The 16,051-nt window shown below is 37.3% G+C and overlaps 1 protein-coding gene across 2 annotated transcripts in view; it reads left to right on the top strand.

Annotated features, from left to right (window-relative positions):
* CPAP (centrosome assembly and centriole elongation protein) overlaps window positions 1–16,051 on the top strand; it is a 39,887-nt gene extending 23,836 nt beyond the window's left edge. The window contains exons 10-16 of one of the 2 annotated variants that reach the window (XM_075562871.1): window positions 3,126–3,210; window positions 8,165–8,262; window positions 8,421–8,531; window positions 10,161–10,301; window positions 10,381–10,465; window positions 10,567–10,687; window positions 12,242–16,051. In XM_075562871.1, the coding sequence (XP_075418986.1) occupies window positions 3,126–3,210; window positions 8,165–8,262; window positions 8,421–8,531; window positions 10,161–10,301; window positions 10,381–10,465; window positions 10,567–10,687; window positions 12,242–12,437 (837 nt within the window). In that variant the 3' untranslated portion in view covers window positions 12,438–16,051. The remainder of the gene's footprint in view (window positions 1–3,125; window positions 3,211–8,164; window positions 8,263–8,420; window positions 8,532–10,160; window positions 10,302–10,380; window positions 10,466–10,566; window positions 10,688–12,241) is intronic. The other variant, XM_075562872.1, reaches the window with a different exon arrangement.

Below are 16,051 nucleotides of genomic sequence, written 5' to 3'. Positions count from 1 at the left end.
TTTAGAGGCTCAGTGGGTTCGTCACATCACGGGTCGAGGTGAAAACTGTGGGAGCATTGCTATACAGGTAGTATAATCTGTTAAAATATGTTTTGTAATGTTTATAGAAGGTGGATATGACAATAAGCAATTCATCTCAATTAAAATAGGTCAAGGTAGGTTTTTGTAGAAAGTCACATGCAGGTGACCTTTTAAAATCAAGTAATTGGTCTTCCATTCTTCTATGTTAGCAATGATTATGTGCCAGACATGGTTTTAGGCATGGAGATAATACCACTGAGAAAAACAGACAAAATTCCTTGTCCTCAGGGAACCTATGTTCTAGTGGAGAAAGACTACTATGGAGAAAAAGCCAGGAAGGGGTCTAATTTAAAGAGGATGACTACGGAAGGCCTTCCTCAAAAAGTGCTATTTGAATAATGAGCTGAAGGAAATGAGTACGGAAGCCATGCTGGCCCCTGGCTGAAGAGTGTGATTGTAGGTGGAGCAGCAGGCACGAAGGCCCCATGTCAGTAGGCTACCTGGTGGGTTTGAGGCATAGCAAGGAGGCTAGTGTAGGCGGGGCGGAGTGAATGGGGCCAGTGGTAGGAGGAGAGTGGGGTTAGAGCTTTAACAGGGTAGAGGAAGTGGAGGTCAGAGATGATTGTGAGAAGTCAAACGGAAAGCCACTGGAGGGCTTTGAATAAAATAAAGGAGTACCCTATACATTTTGATTTAGTCAGTTCACCCTATAGCTGTTATATAGATGTAGGGGGATAGTTTTAAGCTTATACAGTCAGTATGAGCTCTGGGACTAGTGTGGTCATTGAGAGCAGAGATGCTAATAGCGTGGGTTAGAGGAGCAGTGGGGGGGGGGCTCGTGAATTGGATGAAATGGATTTGACAGCAAGAGAGGAGTCAAGAATGACTTAAAAGCACAGTTTTTAGCCTAGTGGGGTGTTGCAGAGGAAAGCCTGATTAGTATTGACCAAAGAGAGGAGGAGAAAATAGAAACTATTAGTTCTTTGAGGTAGGTTTACAGTATTGTAAATATGTGATAATGGGGAGTAGTGGTTGGCAGGAGAAGCATTTTTTTTGTGTGTGTTTTTCCAGATGGGAAAGTGAGTAGGATTGAATGAGGAGAAAGCAAGGAGAATTGTTAAAGCAATGCCTCTGAGCAGTAAGGATGGAATCTAGTGAATAAATACAGGAATTAGCCTTCTGAGGCATATGGACAATTCATCCCTAGTAATAGAAGTTAGAAGAGCTGTAGTGGCACAGTGCTTAAAGTACTTGGTTGGGAGTTCAAATCCACCAGCCACTCTGCAAGAGAAAGTGCATCTGGAAAGGTTACAGCGTTGGAATATGGGAACAGTTCTACTCTGTAGTATAGCGCTGCAGTGTATCAGGATCTTGATGGCAGCAGGCCTGGTTTTTTGGTTTGTTTTTTTTTCCTTCCTGAAATTTAGATCACGGGGAGCGGTTTTATTATTTTAAAAATTCATTTGAATAGTTTTGACATAATTCACACATTATGTAGTTCAATAGTTATAAAGAGTTGCACAATCATCACCACAATCAGTTTCAGAACATTTTCTTCCTTCCTGAACCCACTGCTACCAGCTCATCCTTTCCCCCCAACCTCCCTGCTCCGTTACCAATAATCCATTAATCCAGTTACTAGCTCTATACATCTACCCATGATGAATTTCATATAATGAATAAAACCAGTAAGCACCAAACAAACACAACCCCAACACCAACAAAATCAGAGAATGACCTATTGAAAAGAAAACAGGAAACATAAAAAATAAGAACTTCTTTAAAATGGGCAAAGGGAGGTAGATTTCAACCGAACAACTGGTTTTGCCACAGTCCACTTTCCATTGCTCTCTGCATGCCTGCAAAACTACACATACCTGGTCCATGGCCAGAGGGGATTTACGGGAGGCTCAATCCGTGCTTATATGAAACAACTTTAAATGGGTCAAAAGGGGATCAAACGATAAGACATTACATGGTAACTGAACTGCCTTTGCCATCATCGAGTTTACAGTGCTCTGATAGGAAGCTGCGCATCCCTTGATGGTGGTCAGAGGGGATGTGGGCTTCCGCTGCCATCCATAACCCTTTGCAACTCTGATAGCATTTCTTCCATTGAATTTGGATTTTAATAAAATCCTTGGATCACACAGGCTGGTGTGCATCCTTGTGGACTTAACTTGACACCTCACTTAATAGCTACTTGTTGGAAGACAAACCTGTAAGACTCCAGATGCTATTCTTTTTGATAGTTGGGCATCATCTGCTGTCGTCACCACACTTTGCTGTAGCATGCTTATCTTCAGTGATCTCTTCATGTGGGCGAGCATCAAGCAGGGCCTTGTCATAAGAACTAATTGTTCTTAGCTTGGGGCTAGAATTAAGTGCAAGCCCCCAATCCATTCACGTATCTGGATTACAAATGTCTTGGTTTCACCTGAGTGGCCTCATTACTGTCATATGACAGAGACACTGCAGCAGCTTTGGCTTAGGGTTGTTAGAAGGTGGAGCGTATACTAGGTGGATGGTGGCAGCCTGTAGAATTTCCCAGTTGTTTCATCTTTCTCATTGATGTAGGAAACAGTCATTCACTGAGAATGAGCTGGAGGAGACGGGAGAAAGTGTGTGATCGTGTACGAAGTGAAAAAGCAAACAGATGGGGAAATTTAGTCTGATTCCTGAGCTGCATTAAGGGTCCACTTTCAGTTAAATGCAACCAAACCCATTGCCATCCAGTTGAATCTGACTCCTAGCGACCCTGCAGGACAGAGTGGAACTGCCCCTTTGGGGTTCTGAGACTGTAACTCTTTACACTTTCTCCCAAGGAACAGCTGTGAAGTTTGAACCACTAATTTTGTGGTTAACAGCCTAACACTTAACAAAAACTTTTCCTACATGGATTATTGGTAATTGCTTCTTCACTTTATGCTGGTTTTGGCTATGAGTGGTTTCCTAATAGGAAGAACCTGTATTTTGTAGTGACAACTGAAAACAGCATACATGTTGAAACTTAAAACACATTGATCATTAACTAAGTTGTTAGTTTTATTCATTGTACTAATATGTAGACCAACTCTTAGATTCTAAATGATCTCATATTACAGAACCCAGCAATTTGCTTTCAAAAAAGTCAAGTTTCTTCAGGAACCCAGGTAGAAAAATGCAAGAAAAACTATTTGCCGACACCAGGTAGGAGATGGTCCATAATCTTTTTTTGATGACTTTTATCAGGAATATAAAGAACTTAATACCCAGTTTAAGAAGTCAAAACATAAATATGGAGCCCATGAGTATCTTATTCCTCACAGTTAATTTCTACCCTAGCATTCCCTGTACTTGTTTTTATTCTTATTATGCCCATTAATCACCATTGTTTTATACTAAATGCATCCTTCAATCTTTTTCTCAGCATTTAAAGACTTAGCAACATCATTCCAAGTGAAATCTGATTTATTAATCTTCATAACTGTGGATTCCATAGTATATTTTTTAGTTAAGTTTTCCTGTTGCAAGACACTCAGGGGTCTAGTTCCTCACAGTAATGAGGAGTAAGTCTTGCAGAACACGCTAACCTCTGAGCAGGATGTTGACAACTTTGCTTGGAAGGTTTTGCCATTGTTCCGCAAAGGGCTTTGACCAGTTTTAAAATCAGCATATTAAGAGGTATTTGTCAACACTTGATATAGGGTCAGACTTGACATGTTTGGCCAATCGGGTGGCTGCGAAATGCTGAGTCGGTGTATTTGGATAGGCCTTTCTTTCCCTGCTTCCTGGGAAGGGGGTGTGTTATTTAGGTTTTGTCTTCTGTGAATTTTCTGTACCTAGCCAGTACAACTTTGACGTTTTGTAATGCATGTGTTTGTTTCTTGAAGTGAATTATTTATTCTGCCTAGGAGTCCTTTATCGGTTAAAAGCATTGCTTATATTTTCTCCAAATTTGGGTTTAGATGTTCAGTTTTTGCTCTTTCTGCACATGCCTTCCGTTTTATCAATCTTTCCCTTTATGGTTTATGTTTTAACAATGTTAAGAAATCTTTGTTAACCATTTTCTTCTATGAACTTTTATTTACATATTAGGTCATCAGTTTTGGCTTAAACAGTTTATCAAGCCTCCCAATGACTTGCCTTGTTCCCCTCACCTTTGCCTGTCCCCCCCCCCCTCACCGCCAACTTTATTCTCCTCCTGTCTCCCCCTTGTGTCTATTATAAGGTGACCAGACATCCCGATTTTTAACAATTTGTCCCGCGTCACGCAACATTTTTAAAAAGTCCCGATTTTTGGAAAGAATGCCTGACAAGCTAGGGAATGTTGATTTGTTGCCCGTAGATGTGGAAAATATCAAAATATATTCTTATTTCTATGTATACACTGTGCGCGTTGATCTGCTTAAAAGAATTTTGTGAAACTGCGGAAGTCGAACATCAGAAAATACTTGGATACAGTAAAACATGGTTAGCTCTTTTGCCAGCTGTCTAAAGAATTTTGAAAGTATACGATCCTCTGAAATCCTCCTTTCTATCACATGATAAATGCCCTAGAATTTTAGAACAGTTTTTTGAAAAAGAAATCTTAAAAAATTTGGTTAGAGTTTATACACAATCAAGCAGCTCTTTTTCAAAATGCTATAAAACTTATTGAAATAATGCTAAAAAAAAACTTATTGAAGGTGACAAAATTTCGGTAATCGAAGTAGCAAATGAAGTTAATAATTTAAAATTTCAGTGTCAAGAGCGGTTAGAAAATAATTTTCGTTAACTATTCTTAATAGTATAAGCTAGCTAGAAGAACAAGGTGCAATAAATCGTGCAGATATCATGAATCACGTTAAAAAGTTCTATAGTAACTGCATAGATTTAGAAGAGTGAATGGTACATTACAATGATATTGAACATTTTCATTGGGTTTTACATTAAAACAAGAAATTAGAATGATGTGCAAAAATCATTCGATCATATTACTCAAAATTTCCCATATAGTAATATTTCTGAAAGTGATCTTTTTAATGAAATATCATTATTAAAAATATATTGATAAGGAAAAGGTTGAATCTTCGGCATCAGCAGAAATCACAATAGAGAACAAATGGTTAGAAATATTTCATCATTTTGAAACAAACCATGTTCTATACAAATGCACTAAAAATTGTGGAATACGTGCTGTCCTTACCAGGAACTAATGCTGCGACTGAACGTGTTTTTTCTACGGTAAATAAAGTGTGGACATCAGAAAAAAAATCACAATTAAGTGTTGAGACTTTGAAAGCCATTTTATGTGTGAAATATAATTTAACAAATTCTTGTGAAAAGTTTCATGACCTTTTAAATGACAGCAATCTACTAAAAAAATTCAAATGAGAAATATGCCAAAGAATAAAATACTATAATTTTATTGTATATTTGTAAAGTGTACTTATGTTGAAATTCAAAAAATATTACTATTTTTGAATTCTATGAAAATTTTTGTTGCTCCATATAGACCAAATTTTTCATCAAGAACCCCCCCCCCCCACCCCCGTCAATGGTGTCCCATTTTACCAATGTAAAAATCTGGTCACCTTAGTCTATTACCTTCTCCTCTGCCCAAGTTAACACTTTGTCTACTCTCTAGCCCAGTGGTTCTCAACCTTCTTAATGCGGCCACCCTTTCATACAGTTCCTCATGTTGTGGTGACCCCCAACCATAACACTATTTTCATTGCTACTTCATAACTGTAATTTGCTACTGTTATGAATTGTAATGTAAATATCTGATACGCAGGATATATTTTCTTTGTTACAAATTCAACATTATATATTGTGAAGTATTTCTTTCTAATGACAACTAAATGAAATTTTGTCTTGAAGCATGGTGTAGCATGGGTAATAGTTGTAATATAACAACAGTAAACTACATTGCTACATTTTGCGACAGTATGCATAAAACACCAGCGGCAGTGCGAAGGTTGAGATAGCTTCTTTCTCACCAGATCAGCATATCTGCATGAGGGCGGACTCGCCTGGAGACAGATAGAGGACTTGTGTCTTGGTTCCTAAGACCATCGTAAATATATTTTCCAATGGCAACCTCTGTGAAAGGGGTCATGACCCACAGGTTGAGAACCATAGCTCTAGCCAGTTGCTACCCCTTCCCTTTCCCTTCTTATCCCTGGTTTCTTTTGGTATGAAAACCTTTTCCTGATTCTTTTTGGCTTTTATAACAATGGTCAGCATTGTACCTCAAGATCTTGAAATGTTCATTTTGAAGATGAATTTGGTACAATTTGTCATTCTTGGCACAGAAAAGTACCATATATACTCGAGTATAAGCCAACCCGAATATCAGCCATAGCACCTAATTTTGCCCCAAAAACGGCATAAAAATGTGCTGAAAAACTCAGCTTATACTCGAGTATATACAGTACTTAATTGATTCAAAATGGTTACCGCTTTTTCATTTAGAACTCACTAATACATGGGATATTGATCTTTATGCATTCCATTTTATTTTTTAAAGATTTTTTTAATTGTGAATTTTAGGTGGGGGTTATCTTTCAGGCCATCAGCTCTGTAATCAACAGTTCAAACCACTCATCACTCTCGTCCCCCAGTGGTCTACCTCACCTCCTCCTAGTAGTTTCTCCTTTCCTTCATGGCCCTCCATCGTTCCAGGCACCAGAGTTAACGCCTGACAACCCTCTAGCCCGATGTTCCATCTTCCCTCCTTGGCAGCCACTAACGCTTGTTCCCTTTGTATGTCTTGGTTTTTATCTTTATAGTAGTGGTCTCAGAGCAGGTTTACTTATTTCTTTTGTGATTGACTAACTTCCTCAGCCTAATAATCTCCAGGTCCATCCATGTCATGGGTACTTTCTGGGTTTATTAGTGTTGTCAGTGTAGTATTCCACTGTGTCTAAGTTCCGAAACATCTTTAACCATTTTTCTACGGCTGGATATTTGGGCTGTTTCCAGCTTCTTGCTATTTTGAACAGTGCCACAGTAAACATGGTGTGCATCTGTCTGTTCTTGGTATGGCTCTTACTTCTTTAGGGTATAGAAGCAGCAGAAGTATTGCTGGATTGCGTGAGATTTCTACTGCCAGTTGGTTTAGGTAGTGCCATTTTGCTTTCCACAATGTTGTACATATTTACAGACCCAACAGCAGTGTGTAAGGGTTCCAGTTTCTTCATACTCTGTCCAGGCATCTGTTTTCCAGTCCTTTGAACTTGGCTGTCATTGTTGGTATAAGGTGGTATCTCATCATTGCTTTGAATTGGATCTCAGATGGCTAGGTCATGTTGCAGCCATTTGGATGCTATTTTTGGTGCACTGTCTGTTCATGTTCTTTGCCCACTTTTTAATTGGGCTGTTTGTTTCTTAGTGACATGTCGCAGTTTCTACACTACTTAGAGATCTGCCCTTTGTCCATTGTGTTGTTTCAAAGATTTTTTTTTTTACCACTCCGTGGGTTCTTTTTCAGCTCTTTTAATGAAGTCTTTTGCTGCACATGGTGTCTTGGGTCCTCATCATATTTTTTGTCATCTACTGTATTTCCTTGGTCATATACTTGATAGCGTGTCTATATCCTGTAGTAGGGGGTCCTTATTTATTTTTTCATTGATGGATAGTTCTGAGATAGATATTTAGGTCTCTGATCCATCTTGAGTTTGTGTTTTGTACATGGGTGAGATATGGCTCCCATTTCATCCTTTCATAGATGAAAATCCAATTTTGCCAGCATCATTCGTTGAAGAGACTTTCCCATTTTACATATATATATATCTATATAAAATTTTTTTTCAAAGACCAGTTTTCTGTAGGTGAATGGATTTATGTCTAGGTTCTCTAGTCTATGTACCTATCATTGTACAAGTATTTCACTTCCTTGGTTAAATTTATTCCTAGGTGTTGCTTTTCTTTCTTACTGACCTGAGGTGGTAACATAAATAAATTGGGAGTTCTTGGTTTCCTTTTCAGAATACTCAGTGCTGATATATAGAAACCCAACTAATTTGGATTTAAATAATGAAGAACCCCTACAAATTGACAAAGAAAAATTTTGACTTCTTTAAATAATGGGTAAAACGAAGTAATTCACAAAATAAAAATTTGGTCAAACTAGTAAATTTTTCAATTAAATCTAACTCTGAAAATTATATTCCAACAGGCAATCCATCTCAAAGACCAAAGTCAATACTTCCTTGTGATTTAGGCAATTTCGACATGGGACAAGTAAATCTTTTTAAAATATTTCTAAATGATAAGGTAAATTAGATTTATTTTTAAAAAATGAAAAGAACTTTTATCAGGTATGACCTTGATTATCTTAAATTTCTGAAGCATGTATATTTAACACAAAGCACTAGTTCTATAACACTACGATATGAGAGTTTGGCTTGTCCTGAGGGATTCTTTCTTTATAGGCTACTTCAACCAGGGAGCCATTTGAACCCATGAAATTCCCAGATCCTGGATATAAAGAAGAGGATGAAAAAGAGAAAATTCAGGGAGAAATCAGTTATCCTGATGGAAAGGTTAAAAACATTTTTTAAAAAATAAAAGTGGATGCTGCAAAAAAAATAAAAAGCATGGATAAAATTAAGTTTAAATATTCCAATCCTAAAATGGTTAAGAATGTTGATTATGATTAAGAACTTTGTGTGTAACCTAGTTCGAACCTTTGGACTCCTAAAAATGCATAGTGCACAACATCCACTTAGTTCCCGTTGTAAATTGAGATGAATCAGAAGGAAGATTACAATTCTTTAACTCTTTGGATTTACTCCATACATAGCTAAGATGCCTTTAGGACTCCTTGGCACTTAAAGTCTCAGTTTATTCTAAACTCTGAATTTCATGAAGACTTTTTATATTCGTCCTGGGTCAGATGTCTCTCTTTCCATATGCAGGCTGTACAGTTTTGTTCTTATTCTTAGAAATGTCCTTGAATGGGAAGACTGCCTGGCTAGCAGAAGAGGAGGAGCAGGAGGCAAGAACATAACGTGGGATTTGTTAAATGGGAGGTGATGAAGGAATTTTTACCCCCTAATATTCATGGAAAATTAACTTTTTCAAATACCTTAATTTGATTCATTAAAGGAAATGATAAAGCCAAAGTTCACAGGTGGAACAAGAGTAGTCAAAAGGAAGCAGTTAGGCTCTTCCATTACAAACTGTGAAGTTACAAGTAGAGTTTGTACAGGAAGCGCCTGCTTTTGACTCTTCTTTTTCTGTTTTAGAAAAATTCCAGCTAACAAATAGATAAGGAATAGAAAATCACTGGTTTGTAACCTCTAATGAAATAAAGGGTCTAGGAACAGTCATCATTGCTTACTATGATCATTAGAGGAATGGGTAATAAGGACTTTCTGATAGATTACTTAAACTTGACTAGACCCAAGCCCATTACCAATAGAACCACCACAAACTATTCCTCCAAGAATGCTGCAATAAGCAGCATACAGTAGCAACTACAAAGTACTGTCAAAAGAACTCAACTTGAATTTAATCAAGCCCTTAAATCTAGTTTTTTTTGGAAATATGAGGTTATCAGAACATGTTAATGGCACCACTTCCTGGGAAGCAGTCGACCAGATCCAGAATGTGAACATTCTACAGGTTCATGACCCAGGTCCTTAGTATTTTAAAAGGAGGGGGTGGGGCGGGGGGGCAGGAGAAACTATTAGAGATTAAAATTTGAGAGACTTATCAACCAAGCGTTTTGTCTGGGCCTTGTTTTGATTGTGATTCAAATAAATCAACTGTGAAAAGCCATTTTGGGGAAATCAACCTGGGGATCATTATGTGGCCCAGGAATTAAGAGTTTAAATTATGATTATGCTTTTGGTTATGTTTAAAATCCCTCCATTGTACAAGTATTTCAGTTTTGAACTATTTACCAATTAAAGTGATGTCTGTAATTTGCCTTTAAAAACTGGCAAAAACTGAGTTTGGGGGCAATAACTGGCAATATATGGTAATGTGTTAGTACTACAGGCTGATAGTTGGGAATTTATTATACTATTCTTTGCTTTTTGAGAGAGTTTCAACTTTTTTGCTATGAGAAATTTCATAATCGGCAATTAAGAGAATTGGAGCTATTTTTGTCTTGTGGTTTCAGGAGGAATTCGTGTACACTGATGATCGAGGTTTCTGTTTTTCAGGTAGAAAAGGTTTTTAAGGATGGGAGCCATGTCATACTGTTTCCAAATGGCACTCGAAAAGAAGTGAGTGCTGATGGGAAGACGCTCACCGTCACTTTCTTTAATGGTGATGTGAAGCAGGTCATGCCAGACGAGAGAGTGGTACGTATACACAGGGATGCTTACCAGTGTCACCTTAAAAGGCGAGAAGAAGCTATGTTGGCTCTTTGTGTTTTTCTAGATCTATTACTACGCTGCTGCCCAGACCACTCACACCACTTATCCAGAAGGACTAGAAGTTCTACATTTCTCAAGTGGACAAATAGGTAAAAACTTGATTTCTCTTAGTTTATAAAATTCTTCTTTTCTTTAAAAAAATAATTATACTTTTGTTTATTTATTTTTACTTTTATTTTTTCTAACACAGAAAAACATTTCCCAGATGGAAGAAAAGAAATCACATTTCCTGATCAGACTATTAAAAACTTATTTGCTGATGGACAAGAAGAAAGTATTTTTCCAGATGGTACAATTGTCAGAGTACAAAGGTAAGATACTTTGTTAAATTTAGCTTCCTGATTCAGCTTTTCTTGCCAAATGGGTTTTAAAAAATAGAACATATATAAGACATTCCACATTTCAGTGACAAATAAACTAACCCTGACACTTTCAGGACAAGTGAAAAGTTCCTGAGACTTACATTCTCGATAATTATTTTCCCTTAGATAGCTATATCTTTAACCAATACATTGAAAGTAACTCTATCAGGAATTCTGTGAAAGGACAAGTGTTTGTGTATAAATAATTAGAGCTATCTGAAAACAGAATGTGCAGAACAAGAAGGCTGTGAAAAAGATGGGCCCAACAGTGGTGACTGTGTTTGCCTGGGTCTCTCTTCTCTTGCCTATGGCTTTAAATTCCTTATCTCCTTGCCCCAGCCTAATACTTCACCCATGTAGTTTCTATGATCCAATTCTTTTATTAGTCATTAGTGTTCACTGTATCAAATCTCCTGAAGTGGTCTTTCCAAGTTCAGGTGGGAGGTACTCAAGGCCTACTTTGGCTCTCTTAGACTTCGCTTTCATTTTCTTCAGCCTGAACTTGCATATGAGCAATTACTAGTCCCTGCAGTCTCCAGCTTTGTTTCCTAGGTGCTGCCAGTACTGCTGAGTTAGGTGCTTTACTATTTAAAACCATGGATCTCAGAGTGGCTTTTGTATCTAACACTTGTGTGAGAAATAACAGAGTAGAAAAAACACATCCCTCACTCCTACTACCTGTCCTTACACATTCAAAAGTGGGCATACCAAACCCAGGCCTAGTCTTGTATTTATAACTGCACATTATACCTCTGTTTAGGAGTTCAGGTCAAAACAGGCACATCAAGCAGTCAGCTAGGTATAATTAGCCATTTTTCACAATCTTTCCTAGTCCTACCTGCTTGAAAACAGTTAAAACCAGATCAAACCCTCTTAGGAATATGGCTCTCTTTCCCACTCATGAAAGAGCAAGCAGCCAAATAGTCTTTAGCTTCAGTCTGCGCTCGGCACCTTTTTTAAAACCTCCAAACTTACTGTCTTCAAGTCGATTCCAGCTCAGTAGTGACCCCACAGGATGGTAGAACTGTCCCTGTAGGTATCCATGACTGTAATTCCATGTAGGAGTGGAAAGCCTCATCTTTCTCCCATGGAGTGGCTGGTGGCTTTGAACAGCTGGCGGGCTGTTAGTAGCCCCGTGTATATGGAAGCCCACCATGCCACCAGCGCTTCTCCTCTTCAAAAGAGGAAGCAAAAGAACAGACAGAAAGTAAAAATTCAACAAACTTTTTATGGTGAAAAGGTAAAAGTAAATTTATGAAAATGAGCTTTCATGGGCATGTAAGTAACTAATGTTAGAATTACAACTATTAGTCTAAGCAAAGCATTGCGGAAAGAATATGCAAAGAAGGTATTTATGCATGAAAAAATAACAAATGGTGACTCTAGAGTAAGAAATAATTATCAGACTCAAAACGCTGTTTTTAAATCATTGTATATTTTAAATTTAAATTCACCTGTTGTATAAAACATATTTCTTAAGAAACTAAATTTTATTTTAATCAGTGATGGCAACAAAATCATAGAATTTAATAATGGCCAAAGAGAGCTACATACCACCCAATTTAAGAGACGAGAGTATCCAGACGGCACTGTTAAAACTGTATATGCAAATGGTCATCAAGAAACGAAATATACATCTGGTCGAGTAAGAGTTAAAGACAAAGATGGTAATGTTCTAATGGACACAAAATTGTCATGATCCTTGGTTAATCATGGAATAACACTAACTTGATTTTCTTGTTAAAAATGTTTACTTCCTGTGGGTTCTATTATTTATGTGTGCTCGGTATATGTGTATCTGGATGCAAATGAAAAAAGAGGTTTGGATTTGAAGTTTTTTGTGTCTTCCTTTTTTTTGACAAGCACAAGGACTGTTTTCACTATAAGAACCCAGAAGGATGAGATGCTATACTCCACAGGCACATCAGGACGTGGACTTGCAGAGAAAGTTTACAAAGAGCAAGTGCATCTCTCCTAGCCAAAACATCACTGTATTTCGTGCGTACTCAAGTTAAAGCACATGATGTACTACAGAGGTTCTTTAATAGACAATGAATACAAATGAGTCAAGGAACAGTAGGTAAAAGTTCATTCTTTGAGTACAGCAAATCTTACAGTCAGGAGGAAGCAGTAACTAGGGTGACTATTATTTATGGGACACTTCAGAGTGAAGGGTGCATAAAAAATAGCCAGTGGTTCTACCACAACCACAGTAATGCTTTAACTTATCAGATTTGTAAGTTAATGGGAGTCAGATGTCCTTGATGGGAATGGCAATCCACGTACATGTGAATTTATATAATACCGTCTGATCTAGATAGCTTGCCTACTCATTTAGTACTGTATAACAAGTGATAATAATGTTTAGTTAAAAGAAAAAGTTAAGCATATAAATCCTAGATGACTTAAGAAAAGAAGGAAGGCAAAACTTTAAAAAATTTAGATTAAAATGAGTGTTCAATTACTTTAGAATAGGGAAAGATTACCAAAATACTAAAAGCACAGTCCTTAAGGGAAAGACTGGTAAGTCTATTCATCAGAACCCATTGCTGCCATTGTGTCAGGAGATACTGATGGAGCTGTGGCTTTCTCTTCCTGTAAGCAGTTAACAGCCTTGGAAGCCCAAAGGGGTAGTTAGTTCTATCCTGTCCTGTGGTGCCCTGTGTCAGAAGTGACTTGATGCCAGTGAATTTGGTTTGGTTTGTTGTTTTTATACTGACCCTATATAGGATTTTCAAGGCTATAAATCTTTATGGGAGCAGACAGCCTCAACTTTCATTAAAAGATACCACATAAAACAGTACAAACCCAGACTAAAAGAAGGTATGTGCAACAGGAATATGGCTGCCAGTTTTATAAATCATCACAAACAACTAAATTCCTAACAAAAACCTACAAAAACTCAACAGAAAAACAGGCAAATGATATGAACAAGTGATCATTGGAAAACTACCTGACCACACTAACTACTGAATCAGTGAATGCATATTTTGAACTGTGAGATACCTTTTATGCTAATTGCATATACTGACAGTAATAGTCTAGCAACACCAAGTTGCCAGAAACCTAATACTGTTGTTCGTAGTGTAAACTGGTAAAACTGCCTTTGGAGAGCAAATCTGATGTGTTTACACTAGACATGCTCTCACAAGCTCACTAGGAGTCCTACAGAATTAATTCCAATAAAAACTAGTACATCCCAAATAATCTCACAACAAAATTGATTATTCTGTGTGCACACAGAGAAACATAGTGGTGAAACAGCTACACATTACCATCATGAGTAAACATACATAAATTGAATAAAAAATAACTGATACAGTATACATTAAAACACTATACATATGAATGCATTCACATACAGTAAAACTACAAAGACCCATATGAGAATAATAATTGCCAGATAAACAGTAGTGGTCAGTCACCTCTACAACAAGGGTGGTGAATGTGATGGCGTAGAGTGCTAACGGGACCTTTCGTGATGGTGCCCATGTTCCTTAAACTGGATGTACATTGCACTAAGATGAATCGTCATTTTTCATGGGCCTACAATCCTTCCTGCCACTTGTCTGTGAAGCTGTTATATTGTGGTGGCTTGTATGTTGCTGTGATGCTGAAAGGTGTCTGTGGTATCTTAAATAAATACCAACAGGATCACCCAAAGTGGATAGATTTTAACCATTTCCAGACTAAGCCGAAATGGACTGGTATTGCTATTTTGAATCAGAAAATCATGATTTACTATACTGGGGATGAAACAATCAAGAGGAATGGTGTAGTATTCATCAAAATGGCATTTCAAGATCTATCTTGAAGTACAATGTTGTCTGTGATAGAATAAAAATGCAATCAATACAAATACTATTCAGATTTATGCACTAACCACTAAAGCTAGGGATAAAGAAATCAAAGAATTTTACCAGTGTCTTAAGTTGGAAACTGATCAAACATGCAATCAAGATTCATTGATAATTAGCGACTGGAATGCAAAGTTGGAACAAAAAGGAAGGAACAGTATTTGGAAAATATGGTGGGGTTGATAGAATTGAGATCTCATGATAGAATTTTGCAAGACTTATGACTTGTTTATAGCAAAGCCCGCCCCCCCTTTTTTTCCCAACACAAACAGTTTTCTAGATGTAATACACAGAAATGAAATGACTGCATTTGTGGGAAGCTCAGAAGCTCAGTATCAGCAGCTAAAATTAGGTCACGGGATGACTGGTATAGACCATCAATGCTTATAGGTACATTCAAGTTGAAGAAAATTAAAGCAAGTCCGTAAGTGCCAAAATATGACCTTGAGAATATTCCACTTTCTTTTTGAGAACATCTGATAAGCTGTGGGAGATCAGACCCTCATTAAGAAGACAGGAAAGGGAAAAATAAAGATCAAGTGATGTCAGAAGTGACTCAAACTTGCTCTGATCACAGTGTAGCTAAGGCAAACAGAAGAAATGCTAGAGTCAAAGAGCTGAACAAAAAATGACAGCTCAAGAAAACAGTAAAATATAATTAAATGTGCAAACATTTAATAGTTAGAAAAACAAAAAACATGCTCAACATATCTGAAACAAAAAACTCAAATAGCAAGTTTCAATATTGTAAGATTTTGTGTGCAAAATATTAACCGATGCAGAAGGCTTCAAAAAAAAAAAAAAAAGACTCCACAGGGTTCCTGTACCCAAAAGAACTACTCAACATTCCACCATTGCAAAAGATAGCATATGAGCAAGAAATGATGGTACCGAAGCAAGAAATCCAAGCTGTATTGAAAGCATTAGCCCAAAACAAGGCTTCAAGAACTGATAAAATGCCACTTGAAATGTGTCCACAAGCTGGTGGAACACTGGAAGCACTTACTGGTCTACGCCATAATTGTGTTCTGGAATTCCCATTTGTGGCAAGCTATCCATGGTTTGGTTATGATCCATAGAATCAAATGCCTTTGCATTGCTATGAAACAAGAAAACGTTTCTGGTATTCTCTGCTTTGAGCTAAGATCCAGCTAACATCAGCAGTGACTAATTGATTAATTTCCTGGAAGAGATTCATATTTGTACCCATTCCAAAGAAGGTGACCCAAGGGGCAGGGAATGTATGGATGTGCTTTATACAATTGATATATGTATATGTATGGATGGTGATAAGAGTTGTATGGGTCCCTAATAAAATGTAAAAAAAGAAAAGAGGAGAAAAAAATGATTAGGGCAAAGACCGTACAGATGTGCTTTATACAATTGATGTATGTATATGTATGAACTGTGATAAGAATTGTATGAGCCCCTAATAAATTGTTAAAATTAAAATTAA

The sequence above is a fragment of the Tenrec ecaudatus genome, chromosome 11 (genome assembly GCF_050624435.1).
Source record: "Tenrec ecaudatus isolate mTenEca1 chromosome 11, mTenEca1.hap1, whole genome shotgun sequence".
Classification (NCBI taxonomy): domain Eukaryota; kingdom Metazoa; phylum Chordata; class Mammalia; order Afrosoricida; family Tenrecidae; genus Tenrec; species Tenrec ecaudatus.
The sequence above is the reverse complement of the archived record's forward strand: the minus strand, read 5'-3'. Positions and strand labels throughout refer to the sequence as shown.